General features: G+C 40.7%; 1 protein-coding gene across 4 annotated transcripts; it reads right to left on the bottom strand.

Moving 5' to 3' along the window:
• Window positions 1-249: 249 nt before the first annotated feature.
• Window positions 250-22,048, bottom strand: phldb2a (pleckstrin homology-like domain, family B, member 2a). 4 transcript variants are annotated; one of them, XM_036143161.1, is made up of 17 exons: window positions 21,904-22,048; window positions 17,125-17,237; window positions 14,959-15,926; window positions 14,539-14,862; window positions 12,552-12,686; window positions 11,105-11,242; window positions 10,283-10,423; window positions 8,616-8,726; window positions 8,445-8,534; window positions 8,223-8,360; window positions 7,757-7,856; window positions 6,488-6,686; window positions 4,226-4,316; window positions 3,999-4,145; window positions 3,702-3,921; window positions 3,497-3,582; window positions 250-3,085 (listed from the first exon to the last, which is right to left on the bottom strand). In XM_036143161.1, exons 1-17 carry the CDS (start codon window positions 22,023-22,025, stop codon window positions 2,945-2,947), a joined length of 3,264 nt encoding a protein of 1,087 aa, XP_035999054.1. In that variant the 5' UTR covers window positions 22,026-22,048; the 3' UTR covers window positions 250-2,944. The 4 variants fall into 4 exon arrangements, with proteins under 4 accessions (XP_035999054.1, XP_035999055.1, XP_035999057.1 ...); XM_036143162.1 differs by having other exon boundaries at window positions 6,488-6,683; XM_036143164.1 differs by lacking the exon at window positions 21,904-22,048 and adding an exon at window positions 20,461-20,560.
• Window positions 22,049-27,253: the final 5,205 nt, after the last annotated feature.

Genomic DNA, 27,253 nt, shown 5'->3' with positions numbered 1-27,253 from the left:
TTAAAGAACAACTTGATGGAGCAGCTTCTGACACTAAACAATAAGAGCATTTATTCCAGTTTTTAAGATGCTGATACAAAAAAAGTGAAAATTTGAAAATAAGACACTTAGCACAAACATCCACAGGCAGAATTAGCATGCTCAGACACATGCTTCAGTTCAGTGAAAGTAAATGAGTACAGCTTTTGCTAAAATGTACTAGAGCCAGGTGTTTAGAGCAACAAAAAAAAAATCACTATATTTCAAATATTTGTGGTCAGAAGTATTTATTCATGACACAATTTGTGTAAAAAAAAAACAAACTTGAATTATTGCATCAGCTACAATTGTAACGTGCTTACAAGATACAAAAACAATAAACGTATTAGAAATATATAGTTTGTTTTGCTTTAAGGCTTGGGTGAAAATGAGATGTTTAAGTGGCAGATGATGAGGGAAACAACTCATCTGTCAGCTCAGCTCTCTGGTCTGCTCTCTCTTGGAGTTAATGAACACTTAAACAGCACAAGATGAACAGCGAGTCCTGCAGTCTGTCAACCATCAGCTGGTAACACATCTTTCACTGTTGCAATCGATTATGAATATACACAAAAAAAATAATATATATATATGCAAAAAGAACTGAAAAGGCCAGTCTTATAAGCTTGGTATACATGCACTCATAACTTCTTACATACTGATGATTAGGCATAATGTTCCTTCATAAAATGCTCGTTAATATAAATGAGTATGGGCTTACCGGGCAGAGCATTACGTCATTCTAGGGCAATCGCTCTGCACTGAGGACCTCTGCTGGTGGAACACACTGAAACGCATTAGAGTCGAGAACACACCAGGTGACGCAGGACCATCCAGCATCACTGCAGCACAACATGGCCTCGTCATGTGAGGCCCGCAGCCTCCACTGCAGACAGAGGGAGCTAGCTGATCAGCCTAAAAACAAAGCACTGCTGCGGTTTTGCCGGTTGGATGGCCTGATGCCTCAGTTAACGTTTCCAAAAACAATTCATAATCATCGTTTCTCAATTACTCCAATTTCTTAAAAAACAAAACAAAAAACAAACAAACAAGCATTTCTTTTGGTACAGAAAGAGGTGCAAAAGAAGAACAATGGTGGACATTCAATCCTGTCATAAGGTAAGCAGACAAGGTCAGCTTATGTTGGTCGCCTGCAAGCAGCGGTAGAAACGAACAAAAGACACTGATTCATAAGCATGAGCCCAAAAAAAAAAAAAAAAAAAAAAGGCGCCTGCTTGTGACCGCGCACAGAGAGAGCGGACGGGCAATTCCTCATCCTGACATTCAAAAAAGACACCCATGATAAGCCCGGCTGCGACATAGAAACACTGAAAAGCAGAAAAGAGGAGGGAAAAGTGCAGTGTTGTGCAAAAAAAAAGAATCTTTGGAGGCCTCTCATGTCTTTACATACAGTACCGTGAAAAAGGGAATCATGCCCTGGACCTTTTTAATACTTTGTCACAGTACAACCACAAATGTCAATGTAGTTTATTGGAATTTTATGTTATGCATAAACTGTGAAGTGAAAGGAAAACGACTAATGCTTTTGACATTGACTTACAAGTAAAAATCTAAAAAGTGTGCTACGCTTTTATATTCAGCCCCCTTTTACTCTAAAAGGGGGGCAGTCACTGTTTGGTGACTGGAATAACATTAACTCAGTGGGGCTAAGTACAAACGCACAGAACACGTTTCAGTTTTCTTATTTTGATATATCCCAGAACTCATGTCTCCTTCTACCTTCCACTGAACCGTTCTGCACCAGTCTATGCTGGCCCGTTACATACATTCTTAATAAAACATGTTGAAGTTTGATTTGGTAAAAGGAAAAATGGGTGAGACTTTACAAGCCTTTCATATAGTATCCAAAAGTGGCCAAGGGTACCACTTCTTCTTATTTTTGGGAGGTCTTTTAAGGCGCTACCTTGTCTAGTTTGTACCAGAAAATGTATATACTTTGTTCTTTGCTTGTTCTCTAAGCCACAAAAGAAATACTTTCAAAGCCTGGGAATTCAGGTGAAGAACCAGCGGTGTGTGTGTCTACCCACAGCAGAAAACCTCTCAGAAGAACCAGCTTTAGCAGCCTGTTTGAAACACAATTCAACCTAATTTCTTTATCTGAATATATAAAAATATAAAGGTTAACACTCTATGACAGACAATCAATGGGATTTAAGTGTCAACAAGGTGATTCCTGCAACCTATTAGCCGAGGCGTTGCCATTGAGCATATGAGGTACAATGTGAAAGTCGTGTCATGAAGACACAACTCTTAGATACTGTTTATCTGCTAAAGATATATTTTATACAATACGTCTGAAGGAAAAAAACTTTGAAAGAAGTTAGGAAAGATTGGGAAACTGTTAAAAAGATGTGGATGATCTTTGAAGGCAATGCAAGTAGAGCGAGGGTTTAAAACTTCTGCACAGTCTTACTGAAGATCAAAATCAAAAGCAAACAAGCGGATTTCTTTTATAATGATCAGATTTTTACCAAAAGACTGATTTAAACAGAAATCTAACTTGTTTTGGGGGGCAAACCCCTTAAGCGTTTGTTGCGGGTGTCGTCGTTTAAACTCTTCCCTGATTGGAAATAAGAGGAAAATTACCTGCCGTGAGATTAAGAGACACCGCAGCCTCTCACAAAACATAAACAACAGGAGAAAAATAAAGTAATTAGCTTATATCGGAGTCCAAACCGTCAACTCTTTTTGTCTTTTATACACAACTGCACGATAAAGCGTACGCCTGAGGGTGAATCTCCTTCATGCTCATCGGTACATTTCCATAATCGAGACCAAATTTTTGGCTGACCTGATTAAAATCCCTCTCAGATCCGCACGTGTTCGCCATTACTCTGACTTCTGCAAAGAGCCCGACACTCGTTTTGACTCGGTGGTTTGGAAAATACATTTGGAAGCGGGAGAGCTACACCATGAAGTGCATGTGTCCTTCGGCGCCCGTCACGATGACATCCATCCAGATCCGCATGGCCTCAGGAGACGGAGCCACCATGTAGTACACACGGTCGTGGGTCTTCACGCTGAAGGTCAGAGAAGGATTGGGGCTCTGGTGTGTGACGGTGCATGTTTTTTTTTGGGGGGGGGGGTATGTGGACGGATGGAGAGAGAGAGAGAGAGATGTGATGGAGAAAAAAAAGGACAAACAAGTTAAGAAAGTTCACAGAAATGGGGTCTGAAGATGAGTACTGAGGACCGCGGATGTCACAGTCCAAGAAATAATTCAGTTGTCAGTGATAATCTAAATAGAATTGAAAAATAATATGCTAAATTAATTGTCAACTTATTGATTAGTTAATCAAATACCTACACATGGAAATCATTGATTACAATGATTGACATTTGGTAGTGATAGCATACGCATAGACGCTTTTTAACACACCTTACTGGATTTTGGCCCTCACTACGGATGGAGCCATATTACTGTAAGCAAAAACACCATTCACATTGACCCACGTACTTTGTGTGCATTCTTCAAATGGTCATAGTACACCTCCTCTATGGCTTGGAAGTAGATGACGCCTTTCATCTTGTTCTCGTGTTTGTCTGCGGCAGAGAACACAAACAGAAGCATGATCAAAACTCCTCCTCAGCGCTGTCACGGATCCAAATGTGTCTTCGGAGGAGTTGCGGCCGCAGACACCTTGGGAGGCGGAGGCGCCCACCTGCATAATACGTGAGAGTCCTCCGGTTCTGGTCGAAGACAAACCAGCGTTTCTTCCACGTCTTGATCTTCCCCCCCATTTTGACCAGGAATCCTCGGCAGGTTTTGTCGGTGATGGCCAGGTGGAAGCAGGCGTCCGGGTTGTGTCCGGCTGCCTCGATGTGGCCGTGAAGGTCAAAGTCGTCTTTTCTCACAGGGAGGTAGCGAGTCAGCAGCCGCGACTACGGAGGAAGTTTTCAAAATATGAATCAGACCTTCTTTTCAGTCTGTTTACGTCAAGTTTCAGCTTGTGAGTTACCTGCGATCTCTGTTTCTCCCTGAGCTTCACCTCTCTTTCCACCAGTTTCTGCCTCCTGCTCGTCTCCTCCTGCAGACGTTTCTCCAGTTCCTCTCTCCTTCTTCTCTCCTCCTCCAGGGCCTGCCTACGTATCTCCATCTCCCGCTCCTGCACCACCCAGCGGGAAAATAAACTGCATGCATTCTCACACGCAGACATGGAGTTTCGGTTCAGGTCTGGCTTTTTACCCGATGCTCGAGGAGTCTCAGCTTCTCAGCCTGGGCCTCCCGGAGCAAACGCTCCATTTCCTCAATCTTTGCCATGTTGGAAGTGCTGGCACTAGGAGAAAAAAGGCAATATCTTAAGCACAAAATGACCCCCGTTTCTTAAACAAAGAGGGTAAAACGATTCAGTTTGTTGAACTGCCAAACTACAACCCACAAACTCTGCTCAACATTTTAATTGTTTGCACATTTTAGCATCATTGCAGCTCATATAGCATTAAAAATGCTATTGGACTCCTAGTCTTAAAAATTGCACAAACAAATGCATTCATGCACAAATGCCCTTGCACAATCCAATCTGTACATAAATAATGTCTCTTTTTTGTTACATATCAATTGTTTGTATACTGTATATTTAAAATCTACTGTTTACTTCTAAATCTCTGCCGCACCTAAAACTGTAATTTAACTTCTACTGCGATTTACAAAAGCTGTACAAAAACGAAATTTCGTTCTGTACGCACTTTGTGCATACCGAATGACAAATAAAGTTGTCTAAGTCTCTAAGTCTCTAAGTTTCACTGATTGTGACTAAATGAAGCAGGTAGGGAAATAAGGCAACCAATGTCGCATCACTGTGGTGTTTTTTTCTTTGACAGGCCAGAGGCCCTACAGGTGATGCATATTACTTTATAAATAAAGCAGAAAAGCAGCCAATATATAGTACCTTCATAAACATAAGATTTACCATGTGCACATCTTTTTTTTTTGACAAAATGAAACTATAATGGATTTCTAACATTGATAAATCCTCGTCATCAAACTCAATAAAAATAAGCAAATGTGATTGATTAAACAGAGATGCTTGTTGACATTTCAGCTTTTTCACTTTTTGTTCTCTGTCATTCTTTTTTAGGTACACCTGGTCTGGCGTTCTGTTAGCTGTGACATCATCCAGGGAAGACGGCTCACCCGCTATTACCATATAACGTAGAAAGGACTCCTGGATCAATGTGTGCTTCTGTGCTTGTTGTGTCTCTGCTCTGTCTTCTCTAACCCCCAGTCGGTCGAGGCAGATGACCGTTCACACTGAGTCTGGTTCTGCTGGAGGTTTTTTCCTTCCCGTTAATGGGGAGTTTTTCTTTCCACTGTCGCTTCATGCTTGCTCAGTATGAGGGATTGCTGCAAAGCCATGTACAATGCAGACGACTGTCCACTGTGGCTCTACGCTCCTTCAGGAGGAGTTAATGCTGCTTGTCAAGACTTGATGCAATCTTCTGGGTTTCCTTACATAGGAAGCTTTTTGACCAATCTGTATTATCTCATCCAATCTGTATAATATGATCCAATCTGTGTAATCTGATTGAATTTGGCTTTGGAAAGTGCCTTGAGATGACATGTTTCATGAACTGGCGCTATATAAATACAATTTAATTGAGTTGAGTAATGAACCTGCAATCCAAACCTTTCAGTCACTTCAAAAAGTTTTCTCTTTGATCGTCACAGAGGTAAAGATGGCCCTGATAACAGCAGTCATGTCTTTACTCTGCATGATTGCCATGATTATCAGATAACGCGTCTAAACAGAGTCACACTTTTATTACAGAGAAAACACCAACCTTGTAGAGCTCTGAAAGTGAAAGTCCCACCGGGTTGATTTTAGTAAGAATCTCAGACTCGTTTTTGCTTCTAACTATTAGACCAGGAAATAATGTAAAGCAGAGCGGCTGGATTGAGGACTTGGCCATAAGAGATGAACTGTGATCACGACTTGATTTGTCTTTTTTCTTGTGTCAGCTAAACGCGTTCTTATAAATGGTGATGTTGCAAAACACAGTCAGTTTAAAACCTGTTGCTGAACAGTATCTATTAGTGGTATTTTATATCAGTCCGCCTGCTAGGCTGAGACTTGTCATTCTATTGTGTTTTTATTTTTTTTTTCTCTTCTTTTTTTTTTTTTGGTGCACAGCAAACACCAAAATTATTCACACCCCTGGCAGATTTAGGATTAAGGTAATCTCTTGATTTTACTAACACATGTCCTCTCACTGGGAGTACGGCTAATGTGGCTCTGCTGGAGTACTGACTTTCATCTGTGGAGGGCGCTAAAGATTAGGATGCTGGCAAGCCTTCCAGTCTGAAAGATGTGAAGCATGTCACTAAAGCTCAGTCTTTATTGACATTACATTTTCATCCATAAAGGCATCCTTTCAAACCTATCCTACCTATCCTCATAGCGCTCACTTAGGCACCTTCCACCTTCTGTCGTAGCGGCGACTCTCTTACCTGGAGATGTTGTCAGGGGAGCAGGCGGAGAAGCTGGTCTCCAGGCTGTCCGAACTGTCCACACTGACGGTGTCCGATGTCTGGCTGTTGTCCTGGTAGGAGAAGGAGTCCAGGTATACGTTGGGCTCAGAGACCATCCTGCTGCAAAAATCACTTTGCCTCTGTCTGTCGTTGTTCATGTGAGCATAGCTGTTTCCTGCTAAAAAAAAAAGGAATATGGCAATAAATAGCTGGAACTACAGTTCAATCTGGGTGTAGTGCATTTCTATACCTCTCGGGGCGTAAGCAAAAAAATATTCACAACTGTTTTTGCCTTTTTGATGTTACCAAAACAGATTCTAACGGATGTTGAGATTTTATGGTGATGGATCATTACAAACTGGTCTGTCCTTTTAAAGCAGAAGGAAAAGGTTTCATGCTTTTTAAAAAAAAATAAAAAATAAAGACCTGGAAGTGTGATGTGCATCTGGAGGCGCTGCAGATTTTTCGTGACGGACTACCCTGCAAATTTCTCTAACCACATTAACATCCATTCTAACCAGCTTGCCTGCTCCTGCCGAGGAACAGCAGTCCCAGAGCGTGATGCTGCCCCTGCCATGTTTCACCATTGGGGAGGGGATGTTCAGACTAGTACTGTACAATGATACCCCAACGTGGCTTGTGCCAACACTTCTTCCTTCTTTCAACAATTATTTTGAAATTCCTTCCGCCACCTCTTCGTGAAAGCCAGATTTAAGTGATGCGTGACTTTAGTTGTCATCTCATTCTTCCATCTGAGCCGTGGATCTCTGAACCTCCTCCAGATTAACGCTCTCCTTGCCCGTCAGTTTAGGTGGACGTTCAGGTCTTGATGGCGTTGCGCTTGTGCCAAACTCTGTCTGTTATCGGATGATGGACGGAACAGCGCTAAGGAAGTGTTAAAAGCTGGAGATATTGTTTTAGCTTATAATCCCTGGATTTTATTTATGGGTAGCAGAGTAAACGGTTCTTATTTGTAAAACAATTATATCATTTTTGATCCACTTCACAATTGTGCACAACTTTTCACCTCTATTTGACTGCACAAACAATTAGCGAGGTTTGTGGTGGTAACGTGGTAAAATGCGTAACAGCTGAAGGGGTACGAATACGTTTGTAAGGCTTTCTGCCATGCCAGAAATTAGGAATCCATTCGGGCATCGCGGTTCAGAGCAAGACGATCGACTGCAGCAGATGCAAGGATTTTTTTTTTTTTTTTGAACGCGATGCAAGTCTGTCACTGGGACTCACCCTTGGGCAGCAGGCGTGCGTTGACCTCCCGAGGGGAGAAGCTGAAGCCTTGTGGAACGACGCTGCCACAGCTGGAGCTTTGGGATAAAGGTAGATGTGCCTGAGGAACAATCGGAAACCACACAGCACGTTTTAGGGCCGGACTTTACAGGCTAACTCCCCCAAAGTTCCTCCTATCTTAATTGGTGTTGCAAGCAAGAGTGAAAGTGAGAATTCCTGCTTTGGGTGGATCAGTCTCAAGGGATTTGAGTTTTCTGAGTAAAATGATAAGGCCATAATAAGGACCCCTCCTCTAAAGCCTGCAATCAGAATGGCAGTGTCATTTTGTGTCTTATTCTTCACTGTACTATACTGCAGTAGGCTTTAATTGAAAAAAGAAAACAGCTTTAAATATTAAAAGCCTCCCTATTTAACCAACCACTGTGTGTGTGTGTTTTTTTTTAAAGCAAATATAAACAAGTCAGACCTTTGGAGGAAGCGTGCGTCCCAGAGATCTGCCATAGGAGCCAAGGAGCTGCTGGTTTCTCTTATGAGAAATGCTTTCGATAGGATTGGAGGAGCTTTCTTTGCTGCTTCTTCTCCTCTCTTTTAGGGAGTTCAAGTGCTGTAAGAAGCAAACATATCAGAGCAACCACAAAACAGGAAATGACCCTCAAACGGCCGCCGCATTACCGTAACCGACTCCTACCTCTTTGATGGCAACAGGGTTGTTGGTCAAAGTTTTCCCCTCGGACAACTCTGCATACTTTCCTTCCAAAGACACCAGCTTGTCTCTCTCCTGCAGACACCCGTCAGGCGTTCACTCACAAAAACAAAACGTCGCTGACCTCTTTGTGCGGATTGTTGTATCCCTCTTTACCTTTTGAAGCATGACAAGCAAGTTGTTTTTCTCCCTCTGGAAGTTTTCTTTTTCCTGCTGGGCCTGTGAAGTGATCTGCGAGGACTGTTTCTTCAGAGTCATGATTCTTTCCTGCGGGGGAAATAATCAACAAGGCGGCATCGGTGTAAAATATCTGCTGACTTTCGCGAAGTGAAAGGGGGGAAAATAACGCAGTAAAATTAGCAGCGAGGAGTAGAGATGTGTTGTAGGTTGAAGCATTCGCAGCAGAGCGTAGATGGTGCCTTGTAAATGCAGGGCTTTGCAATAATGTCACCAGCTTTAGCTTGGCTGCGTTTTGGGACCTTATGAACACAAACAGCAGCATATGTTATCGGGATTTTGTGCAACAGATCACCTTCAAGTAGTGCACGATTTTAATATATTCATAAATAAATCTAAACCTGAGAAATGTGGTCTGGATTGTTGTGGATGCCCCTTTTCTTTGATAACCCTAAATAAAATTCAGTGCAACTACCTATCTTTAGAAATCACCTAATTATGGAATAGTGTCCATTTTTGTGTAAACTAATCTCAGTATAAATACATATATATATATATATATATATATATATATATATATATATATATATATATATATATATATATATATATAAAGGTCTGTTAGAAAACGAAGAGCATCATTAAGACCAACGAGCACAACCGTGGTGGAAGAATTCAAAGCAGGGTTAGATTTTAAAGAAATATTCTAAGTTTTGAAAACCTCATGGAGCGCTGTACAGTTTTTGGTCTGGAAATGGAGATGGGTATAGCTATAAACCCACTAAGGTGTGGCCTTCCACCTACACTGACAGGCTAGGTAGAAAAAAGAAACGTAAGTCCAGTTGGGAAAAACCTGCCAGAGGCTTGACATTGCGATGGAGACTCACTTTCAAACAGGACAATGAGCCCAAGCAGACAACCAGAACTACCACTGAATGTTTTAGATAAAAGTAAATCTATGTGTTAGACTGGCCTAGTCAAAGTCCAGACATAAACCCATCTGAGAATCCAGTCACAGATGCTCATCATCCAGTTTTACTGTGCTTTTTTGCATTCCACATGTTTCATAATTTTAGGCTTAACATTTTTTTTTAACTGCTTATGTATCAAATTCCAGATAAAATACACTGAACTTTGAACTGGAATTTGTTCAAAAGAATGCAAAAAAGGTTGAAAAAAATTACACTCTGAGGGGCATTAATCTTACATCCTGTAGCTGTCGCTGCTTTACATTAAGAACTTGGAAGCATTCAGCAAATTTCTTAAAACTTGGTTTTGCTGGCCTATTATAACTGGATTCTTGCTTATTTGTCTAAACATTGTACAAAAATTAACTTCACTGTTTTGTAAGTGTAACAATTTCAGAAATATCAAAGACAAGTTTGATAGACAAGGCAATTATAAGCATAAAATATGCTTTGAAATATTGCAGCGCACTATTTTTTTTATTGTGATGAATTGGAAAATGCGTGTCTCTTTGAGGAGGTTTGCCATTTTGACTGAAGAGCACCAAAGGTAGCTTTGTTAGGCTTCATGCATGGCATTACAGCAGTAATTCTCTGCGATAAAAACATGCAGAGATGTGATTTCTGCACGACGGTGCACAAAATGCTAGGTGCAAACTCGACAAACTGCACTGGCTCTACCTTGCGCGTGGCGCTAAGACGCTGATACTCGCCGATGTCCCGCAGCAGCTCTTGACTCTCCTTTTCCTCTTCCTGCTTGAGTTCTCTTTCCAGCTTCTGAAATTCTAAATCCTCTGAGGTTTTTGTCTGCTCCTCACTTTCCTGAGAGACATCAAAAGTGTATGTGAAAAATGCAATTTACTTTGCACAGTTTATTTATAGCATTAATTGACGAGAATTCAATAGCCAGAAACAACATCATCCAGGAATAGTCGGAACGAGGTCAGGAAGGAGAGTAATAACTCAAAAATAGATGCACTGGGAAAGGAGTGGAATGGCAGAACATGAATGTGCAAAATGAGATCTGTAGTGTTTCTGCGTTAGTTCAGGTGCTTAAGAGCCATTTCAGCAAATCAGTGTCCCCTGGAGTGTTCAAACTGGACTATTTTTATGACCTCATTTGGAAAGGCTTATATTTCCATTTTTGGACAATTGGTGAGGGCTTGTAGTTGGTTTCTTAGCTGCTTTGATAATTGTGCTAATCCTTGCTTTGGTTTGGGGCTTTCATCGTTTACTTTGGAAAACTGAGTAAGTTTGTTTAGATTAAAACAGAAAAATCCTTTTTTAGGATACTGTGGTTCCGCCGGACCGATCCCTGATGGTTTGTTAGTGCTGTGGGTTTGTGTTCACAGAAAAAAAAAGTCCTCATCCTAGCCTTATATTTTCAAACTATTACCACTGTCCAATGAATTTTTGATAAAACAACACATAAACAATTCTTATCAATCCACCAAAAACCTAACCTTGCAGATATTTGAAGCCTTTTTTTTTGCACATATTTACCTGAGATTTTTCTGTATTGCTTGTTCTCTCGATGCTTTGCATTTTTGCTTTGAGTTCATCCAACTGCTCCTTTTCCCTCTGCAGCTGGGCCATCTCAGACTCCTGTTCTCCATCCAGCAAGGCACACTCCACCTCCATCTGCGGGAAAAGGCAGACAAAGGTAGGAATCCTCTATTTTAACTTTGATTTTTGGTCACTGCACTGGACATGGTTGTCCATGTAACATCATTGGAAATGTTCCCCAGATATAACATACATATGAGAAAATGCAATCCACAGACATACACTCACTGGCCACCAGTGTAGCTCTTCAATGCTTGTTAACACAAATAACAGCCAATCAGATGGCAGCAAATGGATCATGTCCCTCCCTTGTCTATCTATCTATCTATCTATCTATCTATCTATCTATCTATCTATCTATCTATCTATCTATCTATCTATCTATCTATCTATCTATCTATCTATCTATCTATCTATCTATCTATCTATCTATCTGTATATCTGTATATATATATATATATATATATATATATATATATATATATATATATATATATATATATATATATATATATTAGGGCCTGTGGTGGCAACGCAGCACTTGGGGCAGTAACCCCCACTTTGGAGAAGTGGCTCCAACAGATACCTGAAAAAAACATCTCAGTCCAAATAAGCTCAATCTTAGGAACCGCTAAGATCCGAAAAAGTACCCTCAAGTTTGCAGGCCCAAGCTTGAGAAATGGACCCAAGCTTGAGAAATGGAGAGCCAACCACCCTGCTTTTGATGTTAGCTGTGGAGAAACAATGGACTGTAGATCTGTAGGCATTGTCAGCTGAGCGTATTAATTTGTTGCGTACACTGAGTGAATTTTTACGGTGGCTGGGCAGGACTGAGGTTAAATGTCCAAAACTGATCGGAAATCAGTTGGTAAAAACCATAATTTCTACTCAATCTTTATTCAGAACACAATTGTCACCCTAGTGCAGTCTGAACCTTCTCTGATGAGAACCTCCCAACAGGTAGAGTAGATGGATGCAGAGCATAATGGGCTGACTATTCAGGGAAAATTAAAAGAAATCAGCCCAACTTTGTCAACGGTCTATCTTTAAAGGAGCATAGCAAAAGTTAGCTCGTGTTCTCTTGCTAATGCATCGATCGACGGTGGAGACTCAACAAAGTAGCCAGGGTAAAAAGAGCATGAAGCACGTCACACCTATGTGCACGTCCAGAAGATTCGGCCCGAATCCCTCTCTCACAAACTGACTAATCCAGCAGTAAATAAAGGCAGTGCTCTAAATATAGGATAACTCACTTTACACTTCGAACAATTGTAAGGGCATGTATGGGAAATAAAATAAATAATATTTAACTTTAAAACTTGCACTATGCACCTTTAGCATCTCAAATGTCAGTTGTGTGCATATGCTGCTCTGTGTTAGCTACCTCTCTCAGAGACTCCTCCATCTGGTTGTCCAGGTCTTTGATCTTCTGCTCCAGCTCTTCTATGTTGTTCAGAACCTGGATTCTCTCTTCCTCGATATGAGTTACCTCCTGTTTCAGCTGCACGCTCTCCAAGGCCTGAAACGACATCAGGAATGAAAATAAATGTCCGGCTTCAGATGTAGCAACTGTAAACACACGACTAAGTTGTCCAAAATGTCATTACCATCCCAATAAAAAAAGCTTTAAACAAGATAAGAAACAGTTTTCTGTGTTTATGCTGTTGGAATCATTTCTCGGTGAATAGCTGTGGATTTTATTAAGTTACACAACAGCAGCTGCTGTCGAACTCGTCCAAAAATGGATCACTGGCAACAAGGGGAGGATTCTTTTCCGCTTTGTGCAATGGAAATCTGTATCAGAGCTGGGCTATGCCCGCCATGCCAAAGCACTCCCACATGTCGCACCAATCTGACCACATCTTTAAAACATTCAGCCCCACTCATGTCAATTTAAGCGAAATATCAAGATAAAAGTATCCTTCCTTTTAAAGAGCCAGCTGGATTATTTTCTGGTCAGACACTTGTGTGTTTAGCAACTCGCGCTGATTTATAGTTTGTCGGATGTGCTGTAAGCGGTATTTTGTCCAGCAGATACTCCTCTGAGGAATGTTAGAGACGGAAGAAGGGTTAATCAGAGACTGTAAACCACTGTCACAGCTGAAACACGACCGAAGATCTGGACTCAATTTAGATGCAGCATTACATGAGGGCTATATCTAAAGAAAATATGCATCTTTAAGATAAAAAGAATGATTACTTGGGTTATATACTTTTCAGTTTTTCATCTCCCTTACTTCACTAGTTGCAAACATCTGGGAAAAAAAAGCACATCTTTGCCATGCATGCAGACATCTCATTCCTCCATGCATTCACCCGTAGGTTTACACACAAACACACTAATTCACTGTGGTATCAAGTCATTTCCTGCAACCCTCTTCAGGAGTTTGAATAGTTCGGTGCTGAAACAAAACTTGAACTTCTTCATTAAAACCAGACACTGTTTTACGTCTCTCCTCCAGAGTGGAAAAAAGGGGGAAAAAAAAGGCTCAATGGAAAAAAGGCGGCCTCTCTGTGAGAAATACCTCCCACCCCCATCCCCCCCTCAACATAATTTGGCATGTGGCTTGTATATATTTTTTATTTGTTGAATCTTGACAAAGAGTAGTGAGGCTGTTCAATTTAAGATGGCCAAAAAAGGTGGTGGAATAGAAAAGAGGTCAGATTGTAGTGACTTCAAAGCCTGAAAAGAGTCTGTTTATATGTCTTTCCAGCCCACATAAACAGGAACTGTACAAATTGCTAAGTGCACAGTCTTACAGTACTTAAAAAAGACTTTAGTAAATGAAAATATGTGTGGAAATGATGTGGAAAACACCACAAAATAGAGCTTTACAGTGCATTATTTTGAGGTTATTTTCAACCTAACATCCAGGCAGAAACACCAACATTTGTTTCTTGGAAACCTTATCTGTCCTTTAGAAGAAATGTAGATAGGAAATGCCATGGTAGTTGAAGTGGAGAAAACTATTCTGATATATTACAAAAAGGTAAACAGACATAGACACGGATATCATAATAATTAGGTGCATTCTGCAGGAGGGGAGAGCCTCATTAGTTACTTTACCACGGAGTTTTACTACTGTGCATATTTCTCCTATCGTTGTGTAACAGGATGTAACATGGTACAGTAACAAACCTTCCTCTGAGTAATAGTAAAAGCTGTACCACCAGTGTCTTGAGGGAAAGAGAGAGAAAAAAAGTCTTCAAAGAGCACTTTGACTGTGGCAATGAGCTTTTGGTTATATTTTGGTTTTGAACCCTCGTGTACAGCTGGAATTCATTGGATTTCACAATTTCTACTAAAAGCTTTACTTTTTTACTATTTTCCCATATCTCTATTTACGTCTCTTCGCTTTGACGCAGCTTACTTTGGATCTGTGGTGCGTGGAAGGAGAGGGGGCGCTGCTGTTCAGACTCATAGCAGGAGAGTGAGACCTGTAGCTTCCCTGCTGACGCTGGACTGCCTGCTGGTCCTCAGGGAGCTGAAGATCTCTGGCTTTGGCCCCAAAACAGGTGTCTGGGGCAGTGCTGCTGGGGGAGTCGGAAAACACAGACTCGTCGTCCGACACCTGCAGCTTCTCCAGCTCCTTATTGATCTTTTGCAGATCAGAAACAGCTGAGCCCGCCGGCTCTCTCGCCACGTGTCCAAACTCAGTGCAAAGACTCAGGATGGTCTCTAGACGCTGGCATTCCTGCACAAAGGAGATTTGTTGTCTTCATAATCAATGCATCGAGTAATCGTTAAAGTAAATCAAAGGCAGAAAGATTATGGAGAAAAAAAAGCTCACCAACTTCTGCACCTTCTGCTCCCTGAGTCGCTCATCTCTCTGATGCTGGTGATAGTCTCTTAGCTCCTCTTTGCCATTCAGAGAACTGATGCTGCCCACCCTCTGGCCTGGACTAAGCCCACTTTTCCCAAAGGACAACCTCCTCTCTCCCAAGCCCAGATCCAGGCCAGTCCCATCAAGCTCTACACCCAGAGAGCTCAAGGAAGCAAGGCTGGACCTCCTGGATGTGCTGGGCATGCTTGCTGGTACTGTCACATCTGGAGGCTGCTCAAGGGAGGAAAGACTGCGCCGCTGTCCCGCCGAGACCACCACTCTGTGGGATCCCACTGAATGGCGAGAGGGCAGCGATAAAACAGGGGGTTCTGCTGCATTGTGAAGTCGAGGCAAAGAACGGCTATGCATGCCTAGGTTGTTGAGGGAACCGGTGGAATATTTCCTCTGCCTGGACTCTCCGACAGATCTGCTCTGAGAGTTGAGTCTACGGCCCATTCGAGGGCTGGATGGCATACTGGCCGCCCCGCTCTTGACCCTGGGAGAACGAGGTAGTGGCTCCCCATAGGAGGACATCAGAGAACTTCCATCCGATGCATTAGATTGCAGCAGACTGTCTTGTGACTGGTGGCGAGAGTAGGAATGACGATGCAAGCCATTGGAGCTGATCTGGCGCTCGCCCTGACGTGGCGACGGAGGCACACTGTTGCTGTTAATGTAAGAAAAATGTCTGGAGGCAGAAGGCGGCCTGTCTGTGTTGCTGAGGATGGACAGTGGCCTGTTGGACTGGTTAGCAGCAGCTGACGGTACACTAAGGTACTTGCGACTGCACTCGGCTGCCCTCAGGCTGGCCTCAAGTGCGCTCTTTCTGCGCTGCAGGGTCTCCATCAGTTCCTGAAGCTCTGCTTTAGAGCGAGAGCCCCGCAGCAATGTCCCCCCTACGGAGCTTCCACTGCCGTGCTCCATCTTCAAACAGTCTAGAGAAATCAGAAGGTAAAGCATGAAAACCTATCCAGTATTGGACTTTATATACCACTCTTTATACTTTATACAAACAGGCATATTAAACTAAATGTCCTTAACCCACAAAGAAGCTGCTGAGCTACAAGATTTGCTATCTTATGTGCTTGTTAAGAACAGGGGGAAACCACTGAAGAATGTACGCTCCTGCTGCTCTGAGGCCAACACAAACACAGTCTCAGTCTCTGGTTTGAGCTCTTCTAAAAATGGAAGAATGCTCATGAACCAAGACAAGGCAGAATGCACCATAGTCCTGACTGCAAATGATATCCTGAGTAGATTAAATATCAAACCCAGCAGAGTGATCAAAGTGTCTGAATCAGCACAGTGAGATGGTGAATATACAGAGTATTTGATTTTACAGAAAGTTCTCAGCTTCTCCAAAAACATCGGTTTCATAAATCAGTTATGAGTTTTAATATGTACTGTCCCATTGAAAGTAAAAGACTTTGTAAAAGAATGAGAAATGCTACAATAAAACAACCATATCCACGAGTGTCTGCGGCATGAGTGGGGTCTTCAGATGAGATCAAATTCATCTAAAGGTCTCCAAACCGAGAACTTAATTCAACTCTAATGACTACATTTCTGAACTTTATAAGGTACTGAGAAAGTACTGAGAACTGACAACCTGTCGAGAAATTCCTATTTCTAAGCTAAATAGAGGTCAGACAACCTAACCCCGACCCAACTTCCTTTATTTATATCATGAATCTGATCTTGGGGCAACAGTGGTGCGGGATGTAGTCCTGTAACTAGCTAGTTGCCGGTTTGAAACCCCGCTCCGACCATCTAAGTTGTTGCGTCCTTGGGCATGACGCTTCACCTGCTTTGCCTGCTTACAGTGGTCAGAGTGCCCACTGGTGCCGATTGTATGGCAGCAACGCTTCTGTCATTCTGACCCAGGGCAGCTGTGATTACAATGTAGCTCACCACCATCCGGGTGTGAACGTGTGATTGACTGAGTGAACGAGTGAAAAGAACATTGGGATCCTTAGGACTTGATCAAGTGCTATACAAGTACAGATCACTTGTCTAGTCAACCATGTTTGTATTTTTTAAATCTATTTGGAAAATTGCCTTTTACTGAAACACATAGATTTACTGTTGAGTACTGATTAACTATTGGAGAAAGGTTTCATTTGTTTGTCTTACCAGAGGCGTAGCCCAATGTAGCGACTGCGCTCCTTTGAGGAAGCATTCTGTTCATCACAATGACCCGCCCGTTGGGATGAATCAGAGCCAGGGAGGGAGGATTCGGCAGGGACCTGGGCATGAAACGACAGAAGAGTACTGAAAATCTCAAAGACCAACAGACACAAATGGACATCATTGTGCCATTGTGTCAACGCCTCAGTTAGGAGATGAAACAGGATTTTGTTGGGAAATTATGAATCAGTTTGTGACCATCGTTCCAGATGTTTACATACAACCATCATTAGCTTCAAATATCATAGCAACTTAAAAGTTTCAGAGTGGAATAATTATACAACATATGACTTGGAATGGACAAAAATTCAAATGGTAAAAGAAAATGTATCAAAAATATTAGTTTCTTTATGTATATTTGAGTCCACACAGCTGTAAAAAGTGTTTGACCTTTACAGATTTCTTATGTGTTAGCTGTTATGTAACTTGTAAATTGTATTAGATCATTAAACAGCATTTAATATCATTGTGTGTGCGTGTGTGTGTGTGTGTGTGTGTGTGTGTGTGTGCTTGCAGCTGAGTGAGTACAGTTTTTGCCAATTTTGCTAGTAAACTGAGGACTTTGATGTGAAGTGAGGACTTTTTTTGGTCCTGACCTATCTCTGGACTAGGGGTTAGGTATAGGACTAAGTTGTCGTTAGGAGTAGGTTATGGTTAAGGTTAGGTACATACGGGTAAAAGTTAGGCTTAGGGTTAAGGTAACAAGGATGTGTGTGTGTGTGTGTGTGTGTGGGGGGGGGTAAATATTCTTAATCTGGGCCTATGACATGCTGTGGCTAATGACGACAATGTACATGTTGATGATGCATCAACATGTACATATGTCTGCTAAACATTGGGTTCTCTTCTTATCGATATCTTCAGTCCACTCTGAAATCCCTTTTACTGTCATGAAGTGCCTTGCAAATGACCAACTCAAAAACTTTAACAGATATTAATAATTTCCTAGTTACGTCTGGACTTGTTACAGCACTGATCAACACCTTTGTTCCTTCAACGCATTAGAACAACAGTGCCTTGATTCCAGCTGATATTCCAGATGTGCATATTTTAGAGAAAAAAGGGGGAAGAAAACTTTCCAAAGGCCTGAGTATGAAAACAGACCTTTTTTTTCTTTGGTCTGGCCAGTTTTCTCAATAAAGTCTTCAACAGTAGAATTAATTAGTCCACTGACAATTATACAAATTCTTGCCATCTTGGGTCTTTTACTTCAGTCTTTACTTTTGGGTTTTAACTTGTGGCACTATAGTGTTAGCAATAAAGACAGTAAAGAAGATAATCTTAAAGATCCTTTAGAAAAATAAAAATCCTTCACCAAATCCGTACAGGTTATAGTGTTTAGTAAATGAGGATATAATTAGTTCCAGAGACCAAATATTGTGAGTAAGTCTGACAATACTTGTTCCAGAATCCACAGACAGTCCTCACTTGCACACACAGCACAGAGAAACACAGACATGGCTGATCTGAGCAGTTCTGGTCCTGCTGTCTGGAGAGAGCGCCAACAGGAAACAGGGTATCCTCTTACACCGTCAAGCATCTAGTCAGCATGAGTTCATTCTCCAGACCTCCAAGAAAAAGAGAGTGGGGGGAGAAGCTCCCCCCACCCATCCACTCTCCTGAAATCACCAGCAGGACATGTTTGCTGCATCACCCACGCTTCAGGTCAGCCGGGTGGTGCACATGTAAACAGTTTGAGGATGACCTCTGATAAGATTTGTTTTCATCTAATGTGTGGGAAGAAAAGTATTCTTACACCGCATAAAGCCCAAACCAGGGTCGAATTTCTGTTCTTGCTCATTGTTCAGTGAAACAAAATTACATTTCCCTGCTAAGAAAAGGAAAATAGATGGAAACACTTTGGTGGTAAAAAAAAAAAAAACGAAATAGTGAACCTGGAACTCTAGCGCAACCATATAAGGGTAACCGCAGTAGAAATGTGTTTAAGGCCCTTTGAAGAGAGTCAGATCATGTGGATCCATTGCTATAAAATAGCCATTATAAAAACAGACTCATGTTTTTATATGTATTTTCTTCAAGAAGCCTGCCATGGAGTGTCTCATTGTATCCTGGAAATAATCTGGAGAAACTATGAGGTAAGATCTGGATCAGGAGATTTGTACAACATGAATTTTGATTATTCTGATATATCTATTGTATCATTTGACTTGTGTGGACTAGGTCTTAAAGGTCAATTACATTGTGGTAATACTTTTTAAATAATTAGTTTGCTCAAGAATTGAATGAAATATTTTTTCAGCAAGTGTTATTTTTTACTTTATAATGCAGCTTTGTTTTCTTTGGCTCAGACTAGTCATTTTGTCTTTTTGAGTCACTTGCCTCTTTCTTTAAGTTAAGCATTTCCCACTGTGTCCCTTAGGCTTCGTTCACACAAAACGTGTTTTGAATGTCAAAAAGGCATCCAACCTGGACGCTTGTGCACATAAAAGTCAGACCCGCCGTCTAGAACCTCAACACTCTGTCGGCGCATCTGGCAAAGTGACGCCCATTGGGGTGAGCTACTCTGTTCTTTTTCTCTGCCATACTCTGTATAATGGTGGATGAAATCAAGGGAGTGGCTTGGCTTTATTTACTGAATAAAGCTAGAGAACGTTGTCATTGGACACCTCTGCGCTGTGTCTGGATTCACCAGATAATTCAGAGGCATTCTGAGTTCGGTGAGTTTTATTTACCCGAACCCAGTTTGACAACCTGCAGACCCGCATCAGTGCTAACATCTTTAGCCAAGACACCAACTACAGGTGCCCTATTTCAGTTGAAGAGCATCTGTCCATGTGTCCATCTGTCTCTCTAGTTAGTAGGCATAATTCAGGAGGCTTGATGTTAACATTTATAAGTAGTAAGAAGTAACGATTAAAAAAGCCCGTTAAAAAAGGCTCCACTATGTCACATAGTGAAGTCTCTCTGATTGGTTGACGCTCTACTTCAATTCCAGCTGCAAAGGCTTCACATTTTCCAACTCTAATGTCTGCTGCTCTAGAGGAGCTTAACCTGCGTCAAGAACAAACACGCAGCACGAAACGAAAGCTTTAAAACGTGCAGCGCAAATATGTGAGTGATGCGCAGCGAGACGTCCCAATTACCCCTTTAGGTGCGTCCCCCCTTGACTTTGCATGTAAACCAGATGCCCTTGACTCTCAGAACGTGTTCGGTCTGAACGCAGCATTAGGCCACTGCATGTATTCTTGTGAACGCAGTGTAGACAACTGTAAAGATTTTTTTTGCAATGTTTACATATCAAATGAACACCGCGTTGTGTACCTTGCTGCGCTCCTCCCCTTGTGCCTGTTCTCCGTCTCACTCAGTGGAGTAGCGAAAAAAGAGCTTATGTGACATGTGACACACACACACACACACACACACACACACACACACACACACACACACACACACACACACACACACACACACACACACACACACACACACAAATGGTTCTTAGTTACTTGGTTCTCATCCTTCATAATAAAGACCTGATCAGTAAAGCTCTGTTATTTGTGAATGCTACAACCCTCAGCAACACTCTATGGAGGAAGAAAGTTTCAATGACAGATGGCTGAAGTTAGACGGACACACATGTATGAAGCTATTAGAAAGAAAGCTGTGTTTTCTAAGTCCTGCTAAGTCATATCTGCAGCTCATTCAGGCTGTAGAAAAGCTAGAGAGAGAGAGCAAGGCTTCAATAAAACAACGGGAAGCCTTCATGTATCACAGAGAAGTTGCTTTAAGCTTTCAACCTCTGCTTGTTGTGGAACATGCTGGATTTAGAAATCTCAGTTTATTTCTTGGTAGATCTGTTTTAGGGCATACACATGGATGCTGTTGTAGGCTAGCAGTGCAAACAGCACAAACTGCTAACCTTGAGAACAACTATGTAATAATCTTGATTTTAAATAATAGTAAAACCCTGTTTTACAGCAACTGCTGTCCCACACACATGGTAAGACTTTGCCTCTGCTGTGAATATGAATAATTAATGATGGTTTTACAGCAAGAAGGATAGCAACAAATAATTGTGTTGAAGAAGCAAAATCGAAATTTAAAACACATACTTGGCACAAAAACAGGAATGCGATTCAGTACTTTGGAGACTAAACAATTACGTAGCAACAGACAAGTTTTTGTCCTTGTCATAGTTAAGTATTTGACAAAACATGCAGAAAATGCAACAGATTTGTGTATTGCATACTTCAAATATATGTGAATATATATTTGAATAAAATGTGTGATATATATTCATCATTTGATTTTAGGCAGTCTAATCGCAACATAAAATGGAAAGACTACTTTAAAAAAATCTATAACCAGTCACATATTTTTAAACAGTGATGTTCTTCTAGAGTGACATGCAGCGTTCATGAAGGGGAAAAAAAGCTAATCGATTTTAGAAATCGCCAAATCGGGTCAAAATTCACTTTCTGACCTTTTGCACAGTTCTTGTGGAAGACTCTGAAACCTCATCCTTTGTTTTATTCATAACACAATCAAATTTAGCTGACATCTTGCATGGTGCTTTACATTCCAAACACATTTGGTTACAACTGTGAATGGAAGCACCAATATAAACAGAGCAGAGCAGAGCTGTGCTGCCGAGGTTGAAATTTGATACAACCCCGTCCCTCTCCAGCAGCATCACTGTTTTAATCAAACACATTCATCAGAAAATAAGGAATCAAAGTATGATAAAAGAAAAAAAAAACTGACCTCTGTTTTCTTCCCTCAGTTACATAGTTAAAATCCTCTGTTGGCCGTCTGTAAGTTTTGACGCTCAAGTCCTCCTCCTGCCTGCCTCTCTGCGCTGAAGCAGTAGAGGAAAGTCTTCCCATGACAAAGGATCAGACAGGAGACCCTTTTCCCCTCCCACCTTCACCGCTCCACTGAGATTTTCCTCTCCAGGAGGGGAGCAGGAGGGGGACAGCGGGTGTGTTTACTTTTGCCTGGAGGAGGCACAGCTGCTGCCCCATTCTGGTTGTGCAGGGCATTGCTCAATTGCCACAACAAAATGAAAATAATAAAAAAAGAAAAGAAGCAGGAAGCAATGACTAAAAAGTGGTATTACCACAATATGTAAAGCTTTTGAGGAGGTACGGACATTTAATCTCTCCTACCAAGATGTGTTATTCCTCCAAACACTGGGTTCTGACCTCTAACCTCGCACTGATCAATATCATGTGACTGCTAGATTATATTCCAGCACAGAGACGCTGAGTGAATTACTGCGAACGGGCACACGTCTTGTGACAGAGTCCAGTCTCCCTTTTTCCAACTCCCTATCTAAACCACATCTCCTGTCAACAGTCCCTGAGTGTATTTATCTCCACACAAATTCGACCTTGTCAGACTTTTACCACACAGTGGAGCCCTCCCACATTGTGTTTGATGGAAGAAAAGGTGTCTGCGTTACTTGACTGTTGTTTCAGCAGTATATGTGGAGGCGGGTAGAGGCCCCGTTGCTGTGCTTGAATCAGGGCCAACCCCACTCCCCCAGACTACTGACTGACAAAAAAAAAAAAAAAAAAAACACACAAAAAACACCAAAAGCCAGAGAAACATGCAACATGCAGAGAGCCTGCTCAATTCGCCTCCTTTTATATCCCCTCGGTGACAACAAGCAAATAGAAAATATTTAAAGTAACTTTTAGAAAGACCCCTGAAGTCTTCCTGAATCATCAGGCAAAAAAAACCAAAAAAAAACTCCAATTACATCATAGGGAGGGGGCTGTGGAGCAGAGCCTTGCCGAGATGATTACTTCCAGATACAGAGCCGGGGTCTTTGTCATTAAATCGCGCACACTCAGGAGCCTCACCAGCCGTACTCTCTTTACAGCTTCAGGAGAGTCAAAATGTACTGGGACGCTCTCAATTTATTGCTAAAACAATGACTTTATTGTCGCAGAGCGCTGGAATGTTACCCAACTTCCTGTCCAGAAACATAAAAAAAAAAAAATGGTAGGATTCGAAAGTTGGCGCACAGATCCTCTGCAAACTGTTGCATGTGTAGGCTGTTTTTTTTTTTTTTTTTTATATGCAGACTAAAACCATGTGTTAAAGAATTCAGAGTGGAGGGAGGAAAAGTAAGAAAGAGAGGGAATGAATATGGGGTGAGATTTGTGTTAGATTGTGGGAGGGGGTGTATGATCGTCTCTCTGGTAATTGTAGGGAAATCTGAGTCATAGTGCAAAAACTCCAATGTGTGCCATTTGTTTAGAAAAGAAAAGGAAAACTGATGGGAAAGTCTTGTCTGTTTTCTTAAAAATGTACTTAATCCTTATTGATTCATTTTCTGTTGGTTTTAAGGGATTGAAGGGATGCATCCTCACGTTTTTAACTCCAAACTCTCATTTCTGTCCTCACCCAGTTGGGCAACTGTCGCTGACAGACGCATTCTTTTGCAAAGCAGTTCTTGCATTTACCCATGGCATAATTAGCATAATGTGACCCACATCACAGATGTTTACAGATTAAATTTAGAGGGCCAATCTCAGTTTGAGGAGGAAATGGGTTAAGGTCAGATTGAAACCGCAAAACAACCTGTTTGAATCCTTGTTAAGCCAAAGAAGTTGTAGTTACAGGGCTGCCGTGTTGTGTTTGTGAAGAGGGTTTAATCTTTTCTGTTTATTGTCTGTCCATAATTCATAATCGTTTAATAATGCTTATCTATCTCCTGCAAACAAAAGACAGAACAGAAAGATCATAGGTGCTTTATTGCACCGTCGCTGTACATGTAAAAACTAATCCTCGAACATGTATCATCGGTGCTTTGCTGAAGAGCTAATTTCTCTTAAACCTTTTCACAGTTTGTGATGTTACACTGATGAATTAATTGGATGGAGGGCTTCTGCGGATGCTTTAGTGCAAATATGTTTTCACCTCCACCTCCATTTCTATTCGCTCTTCAGCCTCTGACAGCTTTTCTTCCAGAACTGCTGGGTTTTAACGTCATACATCCTACCATCGACTCTGACAAGCTTTCTTTTCCCTACCTGAGAATAGCATATCCCCAGCATTATGCTAATGTAAGTAAAAATAAAATAAAATAAAAATCAGCTTTTGCTCCCATCTGACCAGTGATTAATTTGTCCACCACATGGCTTGTGGTCAATTTATGGCTTTCCGTCATTAATGGGTTTGTCCTCGTCACTTTTTCATAGAGGCCAGATTTGTGGTGTAAGTGACACATTTTTGACTTATCCAGAGATTCTCTCACCTGAGCAGTAGCTCTCTCCCACTCTTCCAGATTTCTGGCCTCTTGGCTGCTTCGCTGATTAATTCGCTCCTTGCCTATTTCTTGTCTATTTATCCATCCACATTCAGACCTAGGACTGAATGGGTTATTGTTTTATAATCAAAGCCCGCTTTAATCTTCTTTACATCTTTCTCCCTGCCCCGTGTGCTGTGTTCCTTGGTCTTCACTAATGTTCTCTAACAAACCTCTGAGATAGAAAAGATGAGATTATACTGAGATTAAATTACGCACAGATGGACTGTAACTACTGGTAGGTGACCTCTTATAGTACTATTAGCTAATGGCATGAAAATAAAGGAAGCTACAAAAGAACTAAACACTTAAGAATGTTCTGTCGAAGTATCATTTTTTTTGCAATTATACTTATGCAAAATGCTGTATGTATTTAAGCAATAGTTTTTATTTTTATTTCAAGACAGTTGAGGATAAAGCACACATTTCAAGTTTAATCGCATAAACTTTAATCACACAAAATAAGACATTTACTATAAGCTAATGGGTATGATAAAAAAAACAATCTCAGGAGTCATCTGTTTTAAATGGATAGATCTCTTTGAAGGGAGCCTTCTTGTTTCTTTACAACTAGATGCCTGCAGGCTTCAAACCTGAAGTCTGGAGCTTGTTTCTGGTAAATAGGACTCAGGCCCCATATATTTAAATCCATTCTTCTCAAAGCTTATGCATTGTGGGGCATCATGTTCTTCTGCTGCCAATTCTTCTGGCTTTTCCTCTTTTTCATTTTCAGAATCTATCCCTAAATTCCCATTGCAGCTCTCTGTTGATCTGAGGACACCACCTAGTTGTTCATCTTGTGCTTCAAATTGGGCCGATTGCCTACTGCGTTCCACATCAGGTTGTTCTATCTTGCAGGAAGCAGACGAGTTTGGATCTTTGCAAAGCTGAAGTCCATCTTCAACAAGCCCAGCTCCATTGTATCTGCATGAGGCTTTTCTGGCCTCCATCGCTGTATAAAAAAACAAAACAAAATTATTATTATTATCATTATTGTTATAATAATAATAATAATAATAATAATAATAATAATAATAATAATAATAATAATAATAATAATAATAAATGTAACGTTTTTAATTCAAGTGTGAAAAGTTGAACATATGCACCCCAGAAAGTTACACAGTCTTAATTAAAGCTTTTGGTGGAAACACTGCCACCTTGTGGTTAACTTGGCTCCCACTGAATTTACACGTATTTGGTGTGTATCCATGCCTCTAAATTTTGTTATTTTTTTATTTCCCCTTAATATTTTCAATTTAATCTCACAGAGACATGAGGTGTTTTTTAATGACTGGTCTGCTTTAATAGACAAATTAAACAACAATTAATCAAAAATACTGACGTTTGTACAATTCATAAAACCAGTTAACTCATGAGTGTCCAAACTTTTTGTCACACGGACCAAAATCATCACGTCAAAAGTATTTGAGGGCCAAAAAAAATAGAGTAAAGAAAAACTAAATTGACAAAAAAAAATTTTGTTGTGAATTGTTCTTACATGTTTCACAAAAATGAACATGCAATATTTTAATTAAACAAATTAGTCAGATTTTCTGCAGGAAAGGGATGTGTAAATCATTGTAGATCCAACCATTAAACAATGCTTTTGTACATTTGCTGTACTAAAAGGTGCGCATAAAAACATTTGCTGCATTTAGCCAATTTTTATTCAGGAATTTAAAGCGGGTTTTGTTGCAACAATGTCTGCATTTGAGTAAAAGTCATAATGCAATCAAAGAGAAAGTAAAACGTGCGTCTATTGAAAGATGACTGCTTTGTGTCGTTCCTGACATTTTCAGTTCTAAGATTTTCACTTGTCTCTAACATGTAATTTCGCTCTAATTATATATATATATATATATAAAACGTTCTATCTGCATCAACCACCTGTGCTGGTGGGTCAAATCATTCTTGAATTGTAATTGGCGAGCCCCAAAAATCAGTACAGGGGCCACACTGAACGACATGCCTAAATTAACTGATTGCAAAAAACATTCCAATGCTCTGTTTAATTATAGTTATTGTAAATGTGGATGTTTTCTTACCTAAATATTCCCCTTTTAGAGTAATGTTTGGGAGAAATGAGAACAGTAAGAGGCGCTAAAATATAAAACTTTGTGAATTTAAACTGTTTTTTTCTGAAAACTTTGGATTATTTGTTGGATATATCTGTTTGATTATGTAAAATTCCTCGTCTAAACCATTGACAATGTAAACTCTTTATAATGCTTCCAAAGATGACCATTTTGTTAAACCTAAACATAAAAACAGATTCAGCAGCAACAACACAAACACCTCAGTGGGAAGTCAGGACTTTTTATTCATGTTATTCTATAGCAGCAGTGACTGGTAAGTTTTTAATTTAGTAAAGCATTCAATATAATCTCAGGAATTCTAAGAAGTAGTGAAAATAATTGTGAAATTGTATAATGGTGTGTTTAAAGGAATGGTCCGTAGAATTTGAAGTGTTGAGATGATGTGCAAATATCACACTACATTTTTATTATTAATATGGAACTTTTAACATGATACTAATAAGCCATGAAGGTCTTTCATGTCATTATTGTCAGTATTTCTATGATTTAAGCAGCAAAAGAAAGGGTTGCAGGTCCTACCAATGGTATTAAGTGGGTTAGAAGCTGACAAGTTTGTGAACTTCTGTTTTATGGCCCTTACTTGTTTATGCAGCTAAAACTCATATAGACAGAACACAAGTTACGCACAGAACCTCTTATGATTTAAAATTATTTATAACAGGAGACAGGAATCTTTTAAAGACAACAAAGGAATGTA

The sequence above is a fragment of the Fundulus heteroclitus genome, chromosome 11 (genome assembly GCF_011125445.2).
Source record: "Fundulus heteroclitus isolate FHET01 chromosome 11, MU-UCD_Fhet_4.1, whole genome shotgun sequence".
NCBI lineage: Eukaryota > Metazoa > Chordata > Actinopteri > Cyprinodontiformes > Fundulidae > Fundulus > Fundulus heteroclitus.
Note: the sequence above shows the minus strand (reverse complement) of the source record. Positions and strands in the feature narration are given on the sequence as shown.